We start from the raw sequence: 24,580 nt of genomic DNA, 5'->3' as shown, positions 1-24,580 counted from the left end.
GCCTACTCCCATCTGGGAGTTCTTGTCCTTAAACAACATGACTTTTTTTTTCTTTTCCTCAGTCTCTGTTGTTCATTTCTATGTTGCTTCTTGTACTCATATTTACAGTAATCCCTCCACTATCTGATGTAACAGAGCCAAAGGCATGTCCGGAAAGTGGGTTCCTGTCTGCTGGACTAACTTTGAAAGCCACCTAAATAACTCCCTACCAGACATGCATAGCACCTATTTAAACCTATTTAAGACTCTATTCACACCAATAATGGACATAAAGCATGAAATAAATGAAAAGGAACCAAAGAATGAGGAATTAGAAGTGACTGTACCTCAGCCAGGGTACTTACAGCACATATGTGGCTGCCTTCTCTAAGGTTTTGGCAGTGATGAAAATGCTCTTGAAGCATGTACAGTAATCCAGTGTAGTGCTGCACTTACAGTAATTCTTTGCACTGTGAGTTATAAACGCTTAACACTGCACACTGTTAATTGCACCATGCCAGTTTCAACTGCCAGTTAGCACTCCATTGTTAATCCTTTGCACTCTAAATTCTAATTTCTTAACACTGCACAACACTGTAAATTCCCGTGTGGTCCACTGGCGAGGTACTGCAGTTTATTCACTGTTTATTAAAAAAAATGAGCACGTGTGGCATCCACTGAGATAAGCATCCACTCGCGATCGAAGTTAAGCAGTAACTGTCGGAGTGTTGGTGACGGGGAAACAGAGTTGCCAGATCACAACGGCCACATTACCAAACTTCTCAATTTTCATTACCAAATATAACTTTTCATTACCAAATCCGTAAAGCTAGCATTTATTCTTCAATAATTATATATACAAGTGGAAATACATGTTATCACTCACCTTATAATTAACAGAATGTTGATTATTTTCATGCTATGTAGGCTACCAGATTAATCTGAGAGAGCAGACAATCCACAATCTCCATCATCTGTATCCTCATACATATGAAAAATCCATTTGGTAATGCATTATTCTGATCCATTACCAAACGAATTTTTCCATTACCAAATTGGCCCACATTAGGTACTGAAAAATACCAAATGACAACCCTGACAGGGGAGGGGGGAGGGGGGAGAGGGGAGGAAGGATCATTGTGTAAACAGCTGTTTGGCGCCGCGCAGCAACTTCAAATTACGGGAGGGAAAAAAATCGGATTTTGGGGGGATTTTTTTCTTTTTTTGGCCATTTAGGGTTCTGAAGGTCCAGGCCCACAATGTCCGGTAAGTGGGGTGTCCGGAAAGTGGGCATCCAGCTAGTATAGGGATTACTGTACTGTACTTCTCATTTCAGTATTCTGCCTACTGTATTTGCTATCTATCAATCTATCTATCTATTGCCAGACGTCATAATCCTGTAAGGGGTGGCCATCTGACTTTGAATTATATGTTTTACGGGGAGGGGCATTAACCCTCCACCAAACCACTTGCTGACACGTAGGGAGCACATACAGTTTTGTTATATGGTTACCACCCAGTGCTGTAAATGGTTTCCTGGCTTACAGGAAACCACTTGGCTTGTCACCCAATGTAAAGCCACTTGTAAAGGAAAGAAAAGCGATAAGAAATGACAGGAGAGATGGGAGAAATAGGGAGAGAGGAGGGCAGGGACAGAAAAAGAATGATAAAGGCTAAGGAAGAAGTAGGCAGCACTACATCAAGTGAGTGGATGATGGTACCACCTGTACTTCATTTTGTTTTAGTATTTCTATTATTGATTCTTTTCCTTTAATTTCTCTTGTTATATCTTCGAGTTCTTAAAGTACTGACTAATTAATAATACTGTATATTTATAGAATGATGGGGAATAGTCCAGGGTGCGAACTGTCCTGACAGGAAATCGTCCATGTTTTGACGGGGAATTATCTGACGGCAAATTGACTTGACGGTGAATTGTCTCGGAACCTTATCATCGAATGCTCCACATGTGAATAAATGATGTTGATTTTCATTCTCTTCGTGACACGTCACATACGATATTAGGTTAGGCTCATACTTTTTCTTATAATTTTCCTTCACTTCTAGCATTTTGATTTGCATAAAAAATATTATCTTTGCTTGTTTTGGTTGGAGAATGGCCCTTAGAGCACGTCACATACGATATTAGGTTAGGCTCAAACTTTTTTTTATAATTTTCCTTCACTTCTAGCATTTTGGTTTGCATCAAAAATATTATCTTTGCTTGTTTTGGTTGGAGTCTGGCCCTGAGGGCATCGAAATACGCGACTTTGCATTGAAAGGTGAGGTAGGCAGACCACTCTAAAATGCATCGAAATTTGATTCATCAAATTCTAAACTGTCAAAATTTGAGTATCCACTGTAGTTGTTTACCGGGGAGGGGCACTAACCCTCCGCCAACCCACCTGTTGTTACGCAGGGAACCTGTGTTGGTTGGTTATAAGGTTACCACCCAGTGTTGTAAATGCTTTCCTGGTTTACAGGAAACCATTTGGCTTGCCAATCAATGTAGAGCTCCCCTAAAAACAGAGTGCCACTACACTAAGTGCATGGATGATGGGCACCCCCATCTATCTATAACACAGAGACATTGTGAAAAGTAGCTTGCCAATATGTAGGAAATGAAAAGTATATTACAAATCTATAATTCCAACTATGACGTACGGTTGTAAGACCTGGAAACTTACTAAATTGATGGAAAATAAACTAATCCATTCTCAGATAGCAATGGAAAGGTTAATGTTGGGAATAAATTTAACTCCTTGTCTGTGACATTCCTTTTAAAAGGTCTGATCGACAGGCTGCGACGTTCCTTTTAAAATCCACGAATCAATTTCAAAAGTTGCGCCCTGTATATTGGCGCGAGTACTTTATGTATTCATCTGCCCACGCTTGGGGTTGCCAGTTCGTTATTTTAGTATCCTCCACACTGCATCAAGCATTACATAACCACATGAGCCCAGGTTGCTTGAAGAAGACAAGGGAGTCCATTGCATTCGCCTCAACCCTCAACTTCACTTGGTGTTACCAAGAAGAGAGGTGCTAGAGGTTGTATTCCACAGAAAAGGAAGTATGTGCCTACTAGTGACAGCAATTCTAGTAATTCCTGTGTGGAATATACAGTAATACCTCAATATGCGATACCCCTAGATGCAATACCCCGGCTTAACGATGGAGGTAGAAAGTGCACCATACTCCACCTAACAATGGCCAAACCCCGTTTAAAGATGGGTTTTGATTTTTCTTACCAATTTTGATGATATTTTAGAATAAAACTGTGTGTTTAGCTTGATTTACAAACTTCTTTTAGACTTCAATTAATGTGTTTTAGCCACAGGTGGGATGAACATTGTCATTTTGGGGTACAGTTTACTAAGCTTGATTTTTTTCCAAACTTATATTTGTCGATATTCAGATTATATTTGTTGGTTTAGGTGAGTTATTTACAGGTGTTAGGCTTAGGTTAGCTTCCTTGACAGCTGTTAGGTCATTTTGATTGCCTTTAAACCTGTTTTTGGGCTCATCTGGGTGGGTTTTGGACTTGGTTTGGGAGGAAACCCCAGGCTAGTAAACAGTCCACATTGAAATACATGTTAAAAGTACCCCGATACACGATATCCCACCTGACGATGGGGTTTTACCTAACTAATTAGATCGTTAAACCGGGGTATGCCTGTACTGTAAAACTTCTGAAAAACAAAATAGCACACCACAATCCAAGTGACGCTAACCTATCCTGTTGCACCACCACCATGACTTTCACACACTTGTCAACTTCTAGCCCCTCTAGAAATGTGACTGAACAAATGTAAATAAGTGATATACAGTAAGTGTAAGTGACTAAAATATAAGGAAAATGAAAGTGTCTGGAGTAGGCTATCTAAACATCTACATTGAATTTAGCATCATTTACTACTACTGAGTAGTTTCTCATGGTTTAGTAACACACTATTTTATTTTATTTGTAAAATAATGATTTTGAAGTGCTAAGTGAACCATTCACGATAATGCAAAGAAAGTGATGCATATAATGGTGCGCAGTTGGGAAATGAAGTATGCTGGGCGGCGGTGCGGACAGTGGTGCGTGAAGGACAGCTACAGTGACACAAAAAAAACTAAATGGCGTTGCTTCCACCTCTCTCTATGGCATCGTAGGAGCATCTATACATTCACTGATGTGCTCAGAGGTAAGAAGAAAGGTTTCGCTTTCTTGTGCATGTGTTATTTTTTTTACCTTATGTATTAATAAGAAAATTACTCCACTGAAAATGAGTAACTTTTGTGACATGGTGAGCGACGGTGTAGGGGGTGGAGTATGACAGACAGCTACAGTGACAAAAAAAAAAACACTGAAAATGGCATTGCTTCCCTCTCTCTCTATGGCATCATAAGAGCATCTAAACATTCATTGATGTGCTCACATGTTACAAGAGAGATTTTGCTTTCTTGTGCATGTTTTACTTTGTTCTTTTTTTATATCTTGTGTATTAATATGAAAATTACAGCATCGAAAATTTGCTAGGTTCAAATGTTTACCACTAGACCACATGAGACAACTCTACACCTGCTGGAGGTGTGCGGGTTAAGACGCCTGTCTGCAGTGCACCGGGTGGTAAGTACACCAACTGAATGTTTTTCAGGAGGAAACTTTAGGTTTCTTCCATAGTTTTCTTGGTACTAAAATTTATTTAGGAAAACCTTATGTATGTTTTGATGTCACAATATGGCAGAATAACCTAAAAACAGTGTCAAAAATAGGAGGGGTACTCTACAGTACATACAGTAGTGTTTAGGCAGACTGTTCTTTTTATTTTCAAGGTTGTTTTGGCAAGGTTTTCTTGGTGTTGAAAATTATTTTGGACAATCCTATGTACGTTTTGATGTCAGAATATGGCAAAATGACTGGAAAACACTATCAAAATCAGGAGGGGCACTGTACATACAGCAGTGTTTAGGTAGGGTGTTTTTTGGCTTTCAATGATTTTTTTATGGTTTTCTTGGTGATGAAAATTATTTTGGATAATCCTATGTATGTTTTCACATCAAAATATGGCAGAATGACCTGAAAATACTGCCAAAATAAGGAGGGGTACCGTACATACAACAGTGAAAACGTAGGTTGTTTTTTGGTTTTCAGTGGTTTTTCTGCATGTTTTTTTTGGTTTACCATTACTTTGGATATTGCTATGTGGTTTTGATGTCTAAATATGCCTGAATGACCAGAAAATACTGCCAAATTAAGCATCGGTACTGTACAAATAGTTAAGTACAGCTTGGAGATGGCTATAGGTAGGGTCTGAGTATGGTAGGTGAATAGTGTTCATTATCCAGATGTTGCCACTACCTCGACATACCTTTGGCTCTATGATGTCCTGTTAAATGAGGGATTACTGTGTACATACACACACACACACACACACATTTTATATACATATATATATACATGTACAGTACATCCCCACTGTAGGCGATCCCACTTGTACGCAAGGACCTTTATTTATTTATTTATTTTTTTTTTTTTTTATATAATTAGTACACGAACTGAACTCCTTGTAAGCGAGACGGGGAGTGAAGAGTGGCCCAAATCCGGGGTTACCCCGAGTACGCGACATTGCCCACCCAAGAAGCAATAACGGTTACTTACGCTCAGCCCACCTTGTGACGTCGATGCTGCTCATTCGTCACGTGATGCCCACATGCGCCGCTTGGAGGGTGGTGAGGTGAGAGTTCCAGCAGATGAAACACATGCGCAAAGAGGGTACACTTGCTGTTCCAGGTACGTCCCCGTGTACTCTGAGACTATTTTTTCTGTGAGCTAGGATGTCTGCATGTCTGCCTCCTCCTCCAGGAAGAAGTGCATCACCCATGCCATCAAGATGCAAGTTATTAGGAAGAAGGAGAGTGGAAAGGGCAACACAGCCATTGGCAAGGAACTAGGCTTGGCAGAATCGTCCGTGTGAATTATATGGGTTAACAGGGAGGCCATAAAGAAGACTGTGAAGACATATGGGACGGCAGCATTGGACGGGAGAAGCAGGCTGACCAACCAGGCTATAATTCTTATGGAGCAGTACCTGCTACATTTATAATGAGGAAGGAAAAGTAGGAATTCCACTGAATGGGCACTACATCAGGGACCAGGCCAAGATTTTCTACAAAACTGCAGCTCTCAAGCTTGCTGTAAAGAAACCATTTAAAGCCTCCGTGGGATGGCTTTGCCGCTTTCTGAAAAAGAAGGAGCTACGTCGCATTCGCCTCACAGGGAAGCGTGCATCAGCGGATGAAATGGCCACCAGGGATTATCCAGCCATCCTAAAGGGGATAATCAACGTGGGCTGCTACAGCAGGGACCAAATTTATAACACTGATGAAACAGCCCTAACTACAAGGCTATGCCAAAGTGTATTTATATTAGTAAGCACCAGCGCCAGGCCCAGGGCAGAAAAACCGACAAGAGCAGGATAACAGTCAAGTTCACCGTGAACTCATCAGGCTCACACAAGATGCGTCCTGTTGTGGTGCATACCGCAGCACATCCCAGATGTTACAAGAATCTGCGATGCATGGATGACAGCAGGGTATACTGGTACGGCAACTCCAACAGTTGGATGATGAGCAGCATCATTTCTGAGTGGCTGTTGAGGCATTTCATCCCTGATGCCAAGGCAAATCCCGGGAACTTGGCAACCCCTTCAAGGTGCTTCTTATCCTTGATAATAATGCCCCAAGTCATCCAACATGGCTAGCAGACCTCTGCAAGGAATGCAAGATCATTTTTCTGCTCCTAAGAACGACCTCTCTCATCCAACCGCTAGACCAGAAGTTAATTGCAACAGTCAAGCAGTTATACCACCAACGCCTCTACGATCATGTCCGCAGCAAGATCGACAGCTGTGAGGAACTGCAGGCAAATCTTGACTTGAACACAGTTGGGAGTGATGTCATGGACACCGAGGATGGTTTGGACTTGCCACCTGCTTCACCCGCTTCATCCTCGCCACGCACAACACCCGCACAGCCAACTTCAATTCCTGAGAAGACTATTATGGCTTTTTGGCGGTCATTCAACCTCAAGGATGCCATCACTCTCTTGCTGTTCTTTTGGACAGATAAAACCACTGCAACAATTAACCATACTTGGCGCCTCCTCATACCACACCTGTGTCAAATCACACCGGGAAGTGGCTTTCAGTCCCTGGTCACTGCCGAGGCAGCCACTCTCACAAGTGCACAAGCTGTGCCCGGGTTTCAGGCCGTCTCACTGGAGGAGATCAGGGGTTTACATTCGGCGGCAGCAGAGCAGGATCCCCTGGAAATCGTGCAGCAAGTGGACGAGGCCAACGAAGAGCTGGGCAAAGAAGCCAGCAACACCAGTGATGGAGAGTGAAGAGTTGTTCATGATGGAGATCAGCTGGGTACTGTGTGCCCTTGATAAATTCAAGGAAGAATTCAAGGACATTGAATGCTCTCAGTTGTGAGTGGAGGAGGTGATGTCTTCACTGGACAGAACCTTCTGCTACTACACCGACAAGTACAACCAGGAAGTAAACAGACAGAAGCAAACACTCATCACCCGTTACCTTTGGCTTAAACAAAGTGAGGAATCACTCCCTTCAACATCAGAAGAGCCATATCCTGAGGAGGACCAAGAGACTGATACAATGTTGAGGTGTCAGAAATAGACTTTGAAGGGTTTATGAACGAAGTGAGAGCATTAGCTAGTGAAAGTGTCAAATGTGCTGGTGAAGAAAGTGGTGAGGAAGGTGGTGTGTCGAGTGGTATGGTGGGTGATGCAGGAGATGCACGCTAGGTGCCTCATCCTGCCTCGGATCCTCTTCTTACCTCCATCACGCCTGTTGTCCTCTTGGGTGAAGATCAGCAGCTCTATTCTTGGTGGTTTAGTTAGACCATATCCATGTTGATTTACCTAGTAAGCCATAATCTTGTTGGTTTACTTTATCTTAGGTAATATGTCTTAGATAGTTTCCCTGTATAGTACAATACTTAGGTCTGAAAGGGGTCTCAAGGGTTGCCCATGAGGGGGGGTGCCACCCATAAGTAATTCTTCCCATAAGTTTATGTATTCACAGTATTCGAATTCCTAGTATGCGACGTCCTCTGCCGCCCATATACGTACTTGCGTACTAGCGGGATGTACTGTACTGTGTACATACACAAACACATTATATATATATATATATATATATATATATATATATATATATATACTGTGTACGTACATGCACACACATTATATAAAAATATATATATATATATATATATATATATACACATACCGTAGAGTCTCCTTTATCCGAAAATCATGGGACCTTCAAAGTTTCGTTTAATGGATTATTTTGAATAAAAAATACTGTAATAATATGTAGGATACAAGGGAACAGTATTGTACGCACCCATCACCCATCTCTGGCGACGTCTAGCCCACCACCACCACCAGCACCCCAAAAGCCACTCAACCATCACCAAAACACTTAATACACTGTAGTAACTATGTATGTAACCGCACTTTTGCAACTGTAATAGAAACTGTCAGCTTACATAAATCATCACTCAAACTTAAATAAACCTTCAACAAAACAATAACGTAATTCACTGTACGCAATTCAAACAAAGTCTTAAACAAAATTGTTTTTTCATATTTTCTGTTTCCTTATTCAATCATTTCCACATCATCCAAATCTTCCGAGGTGGTAGATGCAGGTAAGGGAGTGGGCAACTCGCTCGCTCTAGTGACTAGCAGAGCAACCGTAAACTAATGCTAGTGGCCTGAAACAAGCCCGCCGTGTTTGAGTTTTCGGAGAGGTTTCAGATTTTTGCGGTTAATTGAAATGAGAACGTTTTAGTAAAACTTACAGTTAATGGCACATTATGGTTTAAAGAATTTCGGATAAAAGATACTCCAGTATATATATATATATATATACATATATATATACATATATATATATATATATATATATATATACTATACATATGTATACTGTGTACATACACACACACATTATATATCTATCTATCTATTGCCAGACGCCTCAATCCCGTTTGGGGTGGCCACAAACAAATCGCCTCCACATCGTCCTTAATATATATACAGTATATATATACAGTAATCCCTCTACTATCCAATGTAACAGAGCCAAAGGCATGTCCAGAAAGTGGGAACCTGGCTCCTGGACTGGTACTTAAGGACCATAACCCAGCCTAACTTTGAAAGCCACCTAAATAACTCCCTACTGGACATGCATAGCACCTATTTAAACCTATTTAAGACCCTATTCACACCAATAATGGACATAAAGCATGAAATAAATCAAAAGGAACCAAAGAATGAGGAATTAGAAGTGCCTGTACCTCAGCCAGGGTACTTACAGCACGTCTGTGGCCGCTTTTTCTAAGGATTTGACAGTGGTGAAAATGCTCTTGAAGCACGTACAGTACTCCAGTGTTGTGCTGTGCTTAATTCTTTGCACTGTGAGTTATAATTGTTTAACATTGCACACTGTTCCTAACTGCATCATGCCAGTTTCAACCGCCAATTTGCACTCCACAGTTGATCCTTTGCACTCTAAGTTCTAATTTCTTAACACTGCACAACACTGTAAATTCCCGTGTGGTCTAGTGGCAAGGTATTGCAGTTTATTCACTGTTTATTCACAAAAAACGAGCATGTGTGGCTTCCATTGCGATAAGCATCTACTCACCATCAAAGTTAGGCAGTAACTGTTGATGACGGGGAAACAGAGTTGCCAGATTGCAACGGCCACATTACCAAACTCCTTAATTTTCATTATGAAATTTAACTTTTCATTACCAAACTCTTCACTCATTATATGTACAAGTGGAAATACATGTAATCATTCTCCTTATAATAAACAGCATGTTGATTATTTTCATGCTATGTTGGCTAGCAGATTAATCAGAAAGAGCAAACAATCCACCATCACCATACTGTGTATCCTCATACATGTGAAAAATCCGTTTGGTAATGCATTATTCTGATTCATTACATAACGAATTTCTCATTACCTAATTGGCCCGCATTTGGTAATGAAAAATACCAAATGGCAACCCTGAGAGGGGAGGGTGGAGGAAGGAGGAAGGAAAGGGTGAAGGGTCTGTGGTGTAACAGCTGTTCGGTGTTGTGCGGCAATTTCAAATTACGGGTGGGAAAAAATTCGGATTTTGGGGAGATTTTTTTCTTTTCTTTGGCCATTTTTGGGTTCTGAAGGTCCAGGCCCATAATGTTCAGTAAGTGGGGTGTCTGGAAAGTGGGTGTCCGGAAAGTACAGGGATTACTGTATATATATATATATATATATATATATATATATATATATATATATATATATATATACTGTATATATATATATATATATATATATATATATATATATATACATACTGTACATATATATATATATATATATATATATATATATATATATATATATACTGTATATATATATATATATAATATATATATATATATATATATATATATATATATATATATATATATATATATATATATATATATATATATATATATATATATATATATATATATATATATATATATATATATATACTGTATATATATAAATATATATATATATATATATATATATATATATATATATATATATATATATATATATATATATATATACTGTATATATATAAATATATATATATATATATATATATATATATATATATATATATATATATATATACTGTATATATATAAATATATATATATATATATATATATATATATATATATATATATATATATATATATATATATATATATATATATATATATATATATATATATATATATATACTATATATATATATATATATATATATATATATATATATATATATATATATATATATATATATATATATATATATATATATATATATATATATATATATATATATATATATACTGTATATATATATATATATATATATATATATATATATATATATATATATATATATATATATATATATATATATATACTGTACACACACATATATATATATATATATATATATATATATATATATATATATATATATATACTGTACATATATATATATATATATATATATATATATATATATATATATATACTGTACATATATATATATATATATATATATATATATATATATATGGCAAGAGTGAAAGATGAGTTTTCGGCGAGAGTAGAAGCATGTATGGACAAATTTGAGAGGAGCGAGAGGGTGCTTTTGATTGGAGTCATGAATGGCAAAGTTGGGAATGTACGAGTGGATGGAGTGGTTAGTCAGTGGGGTGTGCCAGCTGACGTAGATGGGAATGGTAGTGCTTTGGTGGACATCTGTGCTGGTAAGGGGTTGGCAATAGCCAACACCTACTTTTCGACATAAGATGATCCACCGGTATACATGGAGAGTAATGAGGAGGATGGATGGTGAACTTGTTGAATGAAAGGCAATGATAGACTACGTGTGTGTGGATGAGTGAATGAGAAGACAAGTGTTGGATGCAAGAGTGTGGAGAGGGTGGGGGAATGGAGTCTCGGACCATCACTTAGTGATGGTCAAGGTGAAGCTGCAAAGAAAATGGTTGAGGAGACGAAGGGGAAGACAGGAGGAAACAGCTGCTGTGAGAAGAGTGGAGAATTTGCAAGATAGTGAGAAAATGACAGAGTATATGAGCATAGTGGAAGAAAGATTGGGAAGGTATGAGCTAGAGCAGATGGAAGGGGTGGAAGATGTATGTAAGATATTTACGGAAGAGATAGGCGCAGCGTGTGAGGTGGTTTGTGGAGTAAGGAGGATATGCAAGGGTGTGCAAGGGAGAGCATGGTGGAATGATGAGGTGAAACGAGCTGTGGAACAAAAGAAGAAGGCATATAGTGAATGGTTAGCGAGTAGAGGTAGGGGAGAAGATGAGAGAGAGAAGAGAGAGGTATATGTGAGTAGGAGAAGGGAGGTGAAGAGACTGGTGAAGAAGAGTAAGAAGAAAGAGGATGAAGAGTTTGGGAGGAAGCTGAGTGTGAAATGGAGGGAGAGTAAGAAATTGTTTTGGAAGGAGGTAAAGAAAGTAAGGCAGTGTGAAAGGAGAAATAGTAGGGGAGTGAAAGATAGGAATAATAGATTGTTGGTGGAGAAGAGAGAGAAATTGAGGAGATGGAGGGAGCACTTTCAGGATTTGTTGAATGTAGAGAGTGACAGCAGTGCGAGTATAAGTGGTTGGGGATTGGCTGGGAGAACAAGAGATGAGAGGAGGGAGGAAGAGATCAGTAAGGTGGAAGTAGTGGAAGCAATGAAGAAGATCAAGTTGGGGAAGGCCCAAGGAATTGATGGAGTGTGTGGTGAAATGCTGAGGTATGGAGGTGAGATTGTTGTGGAATGGATATGGAAGTTGTGTAGATTGGCTTGGGAAGAGGGAAGGGTTCCAGAGGACTGGAAATCAGGTATAATTGTTCCTTTATATAAAGGAAAAGGGGAGAAAGAAGTATGTGGTAACCACAGGGGTATTTGCCTTCTTAGTGTGACTGGTAAAATATATGGTAGAATACTCACTGATAGGAGTATTAGAGGAGCTAGTTGGAGAAGAACAAGGGGGATTTAGGAAGGGAAAAGGGTGTGTAGATCAGATATTTGTTCTAAGATGTTTAGTGGAGAAGTATCTAGAGAAGGGAAAGAAAGTGTATGATGCCTTCATGGACTTGGAGAAAGCTTAAGACAGAATAGATAGGCAAGGTATGTGGAAGGTATTGAGAATATATGGAGTGGATGAGAAATTGTTGAATGCTGTGAAGAGTATGTATGAAGGAGCTAGGGCTATGGTGTGAGTGGATGGTGAGCTGAGTGAATTTTTTTATCTCAATGTGGGACTGAAACAGGGTTGTGTGATGTCTCCATGGCTGTTTAATATGTACATGGATGGGGTTGTAAAGGAGGTGCAGGGCAGGGCAGTGGATGTGGAGGTGGCTCTAATGAATGAGGGTGAGATTTGGAAGCTTCCGGTGTTGCTGTTTGCTGATGATACAGTATTGTTGAGTGAAGATGAATGGGAGTTGCAAGGTTTGGTGAATGAATTTGGGACAGTGTGTAGGAGGAGGAATCTGAAAGTTAATGTAAACAAAAGTAAAGTTATGGTGTTTGAGAGGAATGAAGTCACAGAATGTACAGTGAGGTTGGATGGTGAGGATATGGAGAGTGTGAGTGCATTCAAGTACTTGGGTAGTGTGATGAGTAAGGATGGAACTTTGGGGGATGAAGTGCGTGAAAGGGTACAGCAGGGAAGGAAGGTTGGTTCACTGAAAGCAGTGATGAGAAATAGGGAGGTGAGTATGGAAGTTAAGAAGTCACTGCATGATAGTATTGTGATCCCTACCCTGACGTATGGAAGCGAGGCGTGGACCTTGCAAGAGGGGAACAAGTCAAGAGTGAGAGCAGTGGAAATGAGTTACTTGAGAGGAGCGTGTGGAGTGACATGGAGGGACAGGTTGACGAATGAAGAAGTGAAGGAACGTTGTGGGGTGGATGTAGATGTGGTTGAGAAGATTAGGAGAAATACACTGAGGTGGTTTGGACATGTGGAGAGAATGGAGAATGAAAGACTGACTAAGAGGGTGTATGTATGTGAGGTGGAGGGAGGAAGAGGGAGGGGTAGACCGAGGATGAGGTGGAGGGAGGGAGTTGAGAGGTATATGAGGGAGGGGGGGGGGTGAGTTGGGGGGAGGGTAGTCAAATGGTGGGTGACAGAGAGACTTGGAGGCGTTTTGTCTGCGGCCACCCTTTATGGGATTAGGACAACGGGCTATAGATAGATAGATATACATACATAAATATATATATACAGTATATAATTAACCCATTGGAGCCCGGTGTCCGGAATACTGGACAGAACTGGGATTTTTTTAGGTCTTTATAAAGTAGGGAACTGCCGGGTAGAGACCTATGAGCTTCGCGACTATGAGCCGACAGGCAAAGGGCGGTACGCTTAGTACCCACCCAGCGCCATGCCTCGCCCAGCACCCCTAGGATCCAATGGGTTAATGACTGGGAAACCTGTCACCCTCTTTAACCCATTGGAGACCGGTGTCTGGAATATTGGACAGAACTCGGATTTTATAGGTCTTTATAAAGTAAGGAACCGCCCGGTAGGGACCTATGAGCTTTGTGACTATGAGCCGACAGGCGGAGAGCGGTACGCTTAGTACTCACCCAGTGCCATGCCTCGCCCAGCACCCCTGGGATCCAATGGGATATATATATATATATATATATACATATAGTATATATATACACACATACACACACACACAGACAGAGACAGACAGACAGACACACACACGCATGAGGTGCTACCCAAAAGTTTCAGTAATTTGAATGTTGTAGGAAAAATAACGTAAATTACCTCCTAGTTCTCATTGTCACCTTCGAGGTAGTCCCCTTGGGCATTTATACAGTGGTCCCACAAGTTTATACAGTTTTCCACAAGTCCATGCATCCCTGGAAGGCTTCAGACGTGATGGTCTTGACCACCTCCTGCTATTTTGTCTGGATCTCCTCAATCAAATCAATCTGACACCCTTTCAGTCATAATTTCACCTTGGGAAACAGGAAAAGGTCGCAGGTGGCAAGGTCAGGCGAAAAGGGTGGGTGGGGAATGACTACTGCATTAGTGGAAGCCAGGAAGTGCCGGACAACAATTGATGTGTGGGTGGGGGGCACTGTCATGATGCAAGACCCAGTCCTTGTTCTTCCACTGTTCTGGACATTTTTGGTGGATGTTCTCCCTCAGACACTGCAAAACTTCACAGTAAAACTTTCTTCTGACAGACTGACCGGATGGGACAAATTCCTTGTGAACAATCCCTTGGATAGACGAAAACGATCAACATCAACATGACATTGTTGCGCCATTGGTCCACCATTGCAAAACTGCAAAACCACCTACACACCACGTTACAATAGCAAGTGTAGCTCAACAACACGTTCACTCACAGACAAGGCCAGGGCCACACTGGTGCACAAGCGGTGCTGCTGACTCCTCCTAGCAGCAAATGGCAAAACTGCAAATGGTTGGCTCCTTCTGTTCAAATTACTGGAACTTTTGGGTAGCACCTTGTATGTATGTATGTGGGGATGGGGTGGAGAGGTATATGAGAGAGGGGGGTGTGAGTTGGGAGCAGGGCAGTGAAATGGCGGGGGACAGGGCGACTTGGAGGCAATTTGTTTGTGGCCACTCCAAACGGGATTGAGGCGTCTGGCAATATATATATATATATATATACTGGTGTATCAGATACAGCCAGGATTCTGGGACCTTGAATGGAGCAAGGATTCTGGGAGCATGAATGGTGAGTGAATGGAAGCGTAGCCCTCTGGATTGGGCAAATTTGGGCAGTTGGATGCTGCTACTCCTCACCCTGCCCTGGGGTGAGAAAGGTCTGGATGATGATGATGATGATGATGATGATGATGATATATACATGCACAATGGAATCTCCTAAATTGCACAGTCCTAAATGGTGGATTCATAATATCCGGCAACATCATGCAACTATATGCAGTATGAATCACTTGTGGAAATTACACGAAATTCACGAACGCAGCCTCAAAACTAACGCTTTTCAGATGCCTCATGTAATACATGCCACCATTCCCTCAAGCCCACGCATCTAGCTGGGTGTAAACCAATCATTCAAGCACGGCAATTACTAAACCAATCATATTCAAGCATAGCACTTACTATGAGCCAATCACAGTGCTACCCTCCCATGCAAACACGAAGGATGCACACACTTGATGCCCCAGCACCCAGGTCAGTGCACTGTCTCCTCTCTGTTGTTAGCATGTGATTCCGGTGTGGTTTACAAGAGGATATTTTTCTCCCCCCTCCCCATGATTCTTCTGTCTGCCCATGTTAACATGGCTGATCATAACCCTCCTAAGCCTACAACTTCTTTGAGGAAGAGGAAGAAGAAAAAGCTAACGTTAACTTATACCCAAAAGTTAGAAGTAATAAAGAGGATTGACAGAATACGAAGTTGCCCACCATTACAGACTCAACAAGATAATTCTTTACCAAACAGGCACAGCAATTCCACCTACATCATACAGTGCATGTCCTGTGATCTGAATGGCAGGGGACCGAGGGTCTTTCGGACTACTGTATTGTTTTTTCCGACAACTGGGAGGGACCTTTGAAAACAACATGATCATTAAATGAACATGTAAGTGATATAGGTTATTGTTTTACTCACAGGAAATGCATAGATGTGTAGCTGAATAGTTGCTGGCAAGTGCATCCAAGTCCAAGAGCAAGTCCAAGCCAGATAAATCCTTAGATAAAGTCCAGAAAATTTTTTTAAAAGCCCAGAAAATTTTTTAAAAATTTCTCCACGAAAAATTTGGAGAATTGGGATATTCGGATTACTGGTGGTCGGATTTAAAGCCTTTTACTGTAACTAACTCATAATCTCTAGTAATTTTGATAAATATGGAACACGGATAGTTAACTGTTGAATTGTGACTGGGAACATGGATAGTTAACTGTTGAATTGTGACTGGGAACATGGATAGTTAACTGTTGAATTGAGACTGGGAACATGGATAGTTAACTGTTGAATTGTGACTGCAAGAAGTGAGTGGAAAAAATAAAATACACTTATCTTGGGATATTTAAGGATGTAGGCAGGTCGCCCTTGGCAATGTTTACCGACGATCACTACAACTGGCTGCGTTGTTTACTACCAACCACCAATCTGGCTGGACGCGTCAGTGTACCATGCATTCTAAATCTTCACTTATAGCTTTCATAAGTAAGTTTATAAAAATGCTCAGTAGCTGTGGTAATCCAGAAATAATAAGTAACCTGTGAAAGACTCATTTCAACAGAAAATATGGAAAGGCCACACCCGTTTGGTAAAGAATTATTCTCAAACAAATAGAGACTCTTACGACGACATGGAGGCATTGAGGGCAATGACATCACCGCTTCCATTGTCTTCACACTGGACATTGAGGGGTTCCTGAGGGAGGCTGATAAGGAGGAAGCGGCACAGAGGTGGCAGCATGAGGCAGCAGTACACTCAACTCACGCTGAGATGCAACAGTCTGTCACAAGCCTTTGAACTCCTCTCTTTTCCCCCCATCCATTCAAGCAATGTCACCAGTCAGTCAGGTAAGAATCTTCCAATAGTGTAAATTCCCATTAAATATGTTTTACTAATTTCTTTTCTGGGCTGTTACTGTTAGCCTGCAACCAGTTTGACGTAGGTTTGGGGTTAAGGGGGGCAACTTTTCCTCCATGACAGATCCATCAGTCATTTTCCCCATTAGTTTTGTTACATCTAACTCGCGTAATTCTTAAATTACGGCATGTTCTCTGTATCATAAAGCCGTGGTTTAGGAGATTCCATTGTTGATATACATACAGTACAAACACACACACACACACAATCAATTTTATCAGCCTTTTCATGGGAAGGTTTCTTTCAGGTGAAAATAAATGCTGGCATCAGAAGCAAACACTCCAAATCACATTTTACCAAGAGACAGGTTTCATATAACCATACCTACATTATAATGATATGATGTTTTCACTTCAGGAAGCACCATATTGAGGGTGGTCATAGTACATGTAATTTTTTCTATGGAGCTAAAACCACCTAACTACTAACCAACAGTTGCTGGAAGCTGCTGGGAAGAAAAGATACCTTACTGTGTAATATTATCTAATACACTTTGTAACAAGGTGAGAGTCTCAGCTTGGACTTTGACTCTATTGTGTGGGTGAATGTTTCCTACCTTTTTCCTACCTAACAGTGATAATTGTGTGCCCAGTCAGCAAGCTTGTAGTCACACTTCACTCTCACAGAAGTACCTCCCAAGGTAGATGGTAGCCATCTACCTACACCTAACAGGTCATTTACTTTCAGCTGAATAAAACTGTCTGGTATTGGAAATAATCAAATTTCAAGGCATGTTTTATAGCTCTCAATAACAAAGGTCTACCCAGCGGGGTGTGGGGGGGAAGAGAGAGAGAGAATTACAGGCTAAGAAGCCTAAGCCCAGAGTTGGAAACATAAAATAAATTATATATATATATATAAATATATATATATATATATATATATATATATATATATATATATATATATATATATATATATATATATATATATATATATACTGTATATATATATATATATATATATATAAACATGGCATTCTACCATCTATTCTGGGAAAAACCAACTTTCCAAAATCCTTCCTTCAAATGCATCCCAGTCTATATGACACTGATCAAGGCTTATGAAGACACTGATCAAGGCCTGTGAATACCTCTTTGTCAACTTGTATTGGACCTCCTTGATGGTGTCTGCTGAGTAGTTTGCCAGCTGCATCAGTCTGCTGGCATTGCTAATATTGTGCTGCTTGTCTGGTAGGGGACCCCCGCCCCCACCACCACCACCACCACCCCGCCGTGGAGATCTTGAGGAACTTCGCATCTTCTTGTGTACTGGAGAGCGTGATCGCGACCGATACCTGTGCCACAACACTTACTAAGCTCAACCTTCAAAAGTAACTCAGTATCAGTGAGCAGTTATCATGACTAGTCAAGGAAGTTTTCTAAGACATTACAAAGGATACCTGTACCACAATGTTTGCCAAGTTCAATGTTTAAATGTACAGGGTATTTAGAATTACCATGCTTAATCTTTAAAAGTAACTTAGCATCAGTAGGGAATCCTTGTTATGGGTCATGGAAGTGTTCTTAAATATCAGTACATTACTACACTTTTTCTCTATGACTGGTACTGTGAATTGGTGGAAATTTATTTGAGTACTTTTATAGGTGGCAATGAAGCTGTGATAAGTAACATTCCCGTAATTTATCATACACCTGGGGGGGGGGGAGTGGCTTAAAATGAAGCCATCTGTACAGTAAATGGGAAAATTTTTATTAAATTGGCTAGCAAAGTACAAGATAAACAATAAAATAATTTTTTATCTAAAGTTTAAATTATAAATTCACTGAATTTATAAGCATCCAAATGATCTGTGTACAACATACTGGTCATGATTAACCATCCCCATCTTAAAAACAACAGCTGTGCATTCAGGCATACCTACATTACTGATTTTCCATAATTTACAAGCCAATATTTAGGACGATGAATTCAGCTACATACAAATACAGAAACTGAAGCACATCACCACTCAAAAGTTGCAAACTGGAATTTTTCCTTCATAACCTTAAGGAATTGTGATACTCAGAAATATATTTTGAAGAACAAAAAATATTATATTAAAGAAAAAAATATTGTCCTGCTATATTTATATGTCAGAAGTCTACAGGCATGTAAGGAATAATGTACATATGGGGACAAAATTTAACCTATTTCACTGCTTGCTTTCCTCTGTTGGCTAATACTCCAAAGCTGAGAGACGCTAGGTAATGTTTCCGTACCCACTGAAAATTCTCTTTGATATGATATATCAGGGAGAAAAGTTATGGACATGCCTAATGTGTGAAGTAGATGCAGTGGAAGAGTAGGTTTGTCCTTGACTGTACAAGTGAATTCTTTACAAATCCTTGGAGTGATGTACTGTTACAAAATCTAAGAATCTACAGTTAGATTACATAAAACTCTTCCCCTGATATACTGTTTGACACTATAAATACAGTACAGAGAACACTTGCTATACTTGATTAACTGGGCGAAGAGGCTGATGACAAATCCAATAGTTCGATATAATATTTGTTTAGAGGACACCTAATGGAGTTATGAGTGTTCAGTCTTAATTCAATTCTGTGTGGGTTTATACTATGTACAATATACTATACAGATGAATATTTAATATTTTCAAACAGTATTAAAACAAAGAAAAAAAAAAAATGTATTTACTTTTAGTTCAGTCTGGTGGCCATGTCCCCTCACTATATCAACCCTCGGTTTGATATACAGTAATCCCTCAATATACCAAACCCTCTTTTAATGAATAATGGTTTTAACAACCATCTTGAGCTGGCTGAACATTATGTTCATTTAACAAATTTTGTTCAGAAAAAGAATGGATGTGTGCGAAACACCGACCAGCATGGCATCCACACACACACACACACACACACACACACACACACACACACACAGCAGCAGCCAAGGAGAACAAACGTGCGCCGACAGCGCTTCATATCGAGCCAGCACGGCCAGTGGCATTACCAGTATCTTTATATGAGTCAAGCTCTGTACCAGGTTAGACTAATTGATTTTTTATTATTAAAAAAAAATTAAGAAGAAGACTTTTAAACAAGACTTGTTTAAACAGAAAAGAGAACCGAGTACTGAAAGAATGCGCTCAGTCAGCTGATGTTTGTTTAGACTACAACTGCCCCAGGGAATGTAAGTACTCTGTGCTTTTAGTATTGCAAAATGGCTACATACTTTACTAAAGCAAATTTGGAAAAGAAAAGGGATAAAGGTAAAAAGCAAGATGATGATTTCTACCAAGAACTGGTTGAAATGGAGACTCACAATAGACTGGTTGAATGTGTACACAAACTGGAAATGGCTTTCCAAAATGAAATTGATGAAATAAAGAAGCAGATGCACTTGCAAAAGGAAGAAATAGAAAAACTAGGAAGGGAGGTCAACAAGAAAGACGCAACCATCAGTGAACTAACAGTGGAATTGAGTACACTTAGGAGGAAAATGAGTGAAATGGCAAGTACAGTAGTCAATCACGAGAGTATTATGGAAGAGTTCAAAAATGATACGGAGACAATTAGGCAAGTAAGCAGTCTGATAGACCAGAGCAGTGATATTGAGGAGAAGATAACACAGGTGAATGAAGTTGTGCAAAGCTACAAAAATGATGTGGAAACCACGTATGCTGAAATGATGAAAGTAAAGAAAGACTTAGAAACAAGGGTGGAGGAAAAATGCATTAAAAAGGAAGTGAAAAGAATAATCCAAAACAATCCAAAGTTAGTCAGAGATTCAGTAGATATAAACAAATCTATAGTAATCACTGATATAGAAGAGGATGAAGTAAAAAACTAGATCACAAGAGACAAAAAGGAAATGCCAAATGTAATGAGCTTATTGAAAGAAGTATCAGAGGAAATCTGTAGTAAAGACATAGAGGAACACAAAAGGTTAGGGAAATACGAGAAAAACAAGACAAGACCTCTAAAGGTAACTTTCCAGAGTGTAAACACTGTGGAGGAGATACTAAAAAATTCAAAGAATCTTATGGAAAAAGAGGGGTTCAAAAATGTATGGATAAAAAGATGCCTAACACAAGAGGAATTGGGTCCCCTTATACAAGATAGGGAATAGACAAAATCCACTCAACTACCGACCAGTATCACTGACCAGTGTTATAAGCAAGGTAGTAGAAAAGCTTATAAGAAAAGCTTGGGTTAATCATCTAGAAGAACACAATATGATAACAGAAAGACAGTTTGGCTTCAGAAAAGGAAAATCATGTGTTACTAATCTGTTGAGCTACTATGACAGAATAACAGACACAATATAGGAAAGAGATGGATGGGTGGACAGTATCTATTTAGATTTCAAGAAAGCATTTGACACAGTACCACACCAAAGACTTTTATGGAAACTGTACCATCAAGGAGGAATTCGAGGCACACTGTTTTGTTGGATGCAAGACTTTCTCATAAAAAGAGAAATGAGAACAGTACTAAGGGGAAACTACTCATCATGGAAAGAAGTGACTAGTGGAGTACCACAGGGTTCAGTGCTGGCACCAATCATGTTTTCAGTGTATATAAATGATATAAACAGTAACACTGGAAATGAAAGCTATCTAAATATGTTTGCAGATGATGCAAAAATACAAAGGAGAATTACTAACACAGACTCTTGTAAAGAGCTACAAGAAGAATTAAATAAACTTCATGAATGGAGTAATACATGGCAAATGGAATTCAATGTGGACAAGTGTCATGTAATCAAGTTTGGTAAAAGTGGAAAAAGACCTGATTGGGATTATACATTAGGAAATAAAACCCTACACACATCAGAAAGACAGATGGACCTAGGTGTGATTATCAATAACAGACTATCTCCGGCTGACCACATCAGCGAGAATGTACGGAACATGTATACACTGCTTGCAAATATGAGAATAGCATTCACATACATAAATGAAGACATGCTAAGAAGGATAATAACATGATTCATCAGACCAACCCTGGAGTATACATCAGTAGTCTGGAGTCCTCATCTCAAAAAACACATAGACAAGATTGAAAAAGTTCAAAGGGCCGCTACAAGATGGATACCAAGCTTAAGGGATCTAAGCTACGAAGAAAGACTAAATAAACTGAATATACCAGCACTACAGGAGAGAAGGAAAAGAGGTGACATGATAATGCTATATAAATGCATATCAGGGAAGGAGCAAATAGACATAAATGATTACTTAACATACGGGGAAGCATCAGCAAGAGGACACTGCAAAATTCTCCATAAGGAGAGGTGATAAAGACATAAGGAAATTCAGTTTCCCAAACAGAGCAATTGATCAATGGAATGCACTACCGAATGAAACAGTGTGTGCCAAAACAATTCACAAATTTAAGAATATGTACGATAAATATGGTTTAAGACACGGGACAGTACGAGCTTGACTCATTCCTGTAAAGATACAATTAGGTAAGAACAATTAGCTAAGAACACACTCTCTCTCTCTCTCTCTCTCTCTCTCTCCTTCGTATCCTGCAGAACACCACATCAATCTCTGAGTGATCAGCTTCACGAGAGAAGCCATAAACAAAACACTTAACGAGAAAAAGGGCCATTTAGACCTAGCTGTATGTTACTGTGTGTGACTGTCCAGCCAAACACCGCTCTACATTTACAGATCTTCGTTCTGTAAAACACACGATGCCTGGAAAATTTTTGTACAGCATAGTAATCGGCTTTAACATCAATGGTTTGATACCAATTAGTTTATTATATCGAAAGTGTTCTGTACAGTAAGGTCAGGTCAAGGTCGTTGATACAGTCAAAAGTTGGTTAGTTTAACAAGGTTTGATATAGAGAATGTATACTTATTTTTCACACACACACACACACACAAAGTTGCTGTTTACTGTACAAAGACATACTGCCACCCCCTCCCAAATATGCCAGTGTATATACACATATATATATATATATAAAATATATATATATATATATATATATATATATATATATATAAATATATATATATTGTGTGTGTGTGTGTGTGTGTGTATAAATATATATATATATATATATATATATTCTGATATATGTGTGTGTGTGTGTGTGTGTGTGTACAGCTACCACAAATTGACTTAAGACCTCCCCCCCACACGGTATTAAAAAACAAAGAAATCATAGCATATCACAATGTCTGCTCATGAAATGCCATTCATTAATATGAAATCATGTTTCCCCATGTTTTTCAGGACCAATTGGATGCATTTTGGCATGGAATCACTTGGATCTCTAAAGCAAACTAAGGACATTTCTTTGCACCAAACATTTGTCAGTTCAGTCTTCAGGTTGTCCAGATTGGGTGTCTTCTTCTCTGCCATGATTTTCTTCACCTATCCCCAGCAGTTTTCTATCGGATTTAGATCCGGACTGCTGCCAGGCCAGTCAAGGACCTCAATCTGACTATCCTGAAGCCATTTTGTCACCTTTCTTGGTTTGTGACATGAAGCTGAATCGCGCATGAAAAAGTCGCACCCATGAATAGTAAAAAAGTTTAACAAATGATCTCTCAGAACTTGAATATACCGGCCACCATTCATCATCAAGTTCTTAGGAAGAAAGCAGAGGCCTCCCCTTCCTATTTCACCTGAGAAACACCCCCATACCATTACTGCCTGTGAGTGCTTAACAGTCGGCACCGAGTAAGCAAGGTCATATACAGGAGGCACGGCGACAAAGCTAGGCAGAATGCACTTGGAACACTTGAAATGTGCTTTCATCAGAAAATATAACCTTTCTCCACTCATCCGATGTCCAGTGTGCATACTTCTTGGTATTCTGAATGCGCTGCTGCTTCATGCGGTCAGTGAGAAGCGGTTTCTTGCCAGCGATGCGGCTTGGCAATCGGTGCTGGATAAAGCATTCTCTTCAATTGTGCTGCTGTCAGTTGAGGATTCTTGATTACTTCCCTCTTCAGAAGCATACCTGTACCTCTGGAAGTCGTCCTCTTCTTTCCACCACCATGCTTGTGCTCTGGTATGACATCAGGTGGCAGGCCGCGCGCTGCAGCAAGAATCTTCATGACAGTCGACTTTGCGCATCCAGTACGTTCACAAATCATGTTGATAGGGACATTATCCTGCCTCCATGCAGTGATATAGACCCTCTCATCCCTTGAGAAGTACTTTCCAGGCATGACAACTCAACTCTAGGAAAATAACAGGGCAAACAGTAATGCATACAAAAAAAGAGGGAGGTGCAAGCTCAGAGCGACGGGAACATATACTCCCACTCTCGCTTCTGGGCAAGCACTGGCATGCTGTTTCACCACCTCCCAC

The 24,580-nt window shown here is 39.6% G+C and overlaps 1 protein-coding gene across 5 annotated transcripts in view; it reads right to left on the bottom strand.

Annotated features, from left to right (window-relative positions):
* Srrm1 (Serine-arginine repetitive matrix 1) overlaps nt 1-24,580 on the bottom strand; it is a 179,404-nt gene that overhangs the window by 37,613 nt on the left and 117,211 nt on the right. For 4 of the 5 annotated variants that reach the window (XR_013897175.1, XM_080271562.1, XM_080271560.1 and 1 more), the window contains exon 12: nt 18,370-18,573. The exons of the other annotated variant lie outside the window; for it this stretch is intronic. Coding sequence is in view for 3 of the 4 variants with exons in the window: in XM_080271562.1 (XP_080127688.1) it covers nt 18,370-18,573 (204 nt within the window). In the remaining variant the exon portion in view is untranslated. The remainder of the gene's footprint in view (nt 1-18,369; nt 18,574-24,580) is intronic. 5 annotated transcript variants of the gene reach the window in all.

This window comes from Coenobita brevimanus, chromosome 46 (genome assembly GCF_032717465.1).
Source record: "Coenobita brevimanus isolate Jiangsu-jjx chromosome 46, ASM3271746v2, whole genome shotgun sequence".
Lineage (NCBI taxonomy): Eukaryota > Metazoa > Arthropoda > Malacostraca > Decapoda > Coenobitidae > Coenobita > Coenobita brevimanus.
Note: the sequence above shows the minus strand (reverse complement) of the source record. Positions and strands in the feature narration are given on the sequence as shown.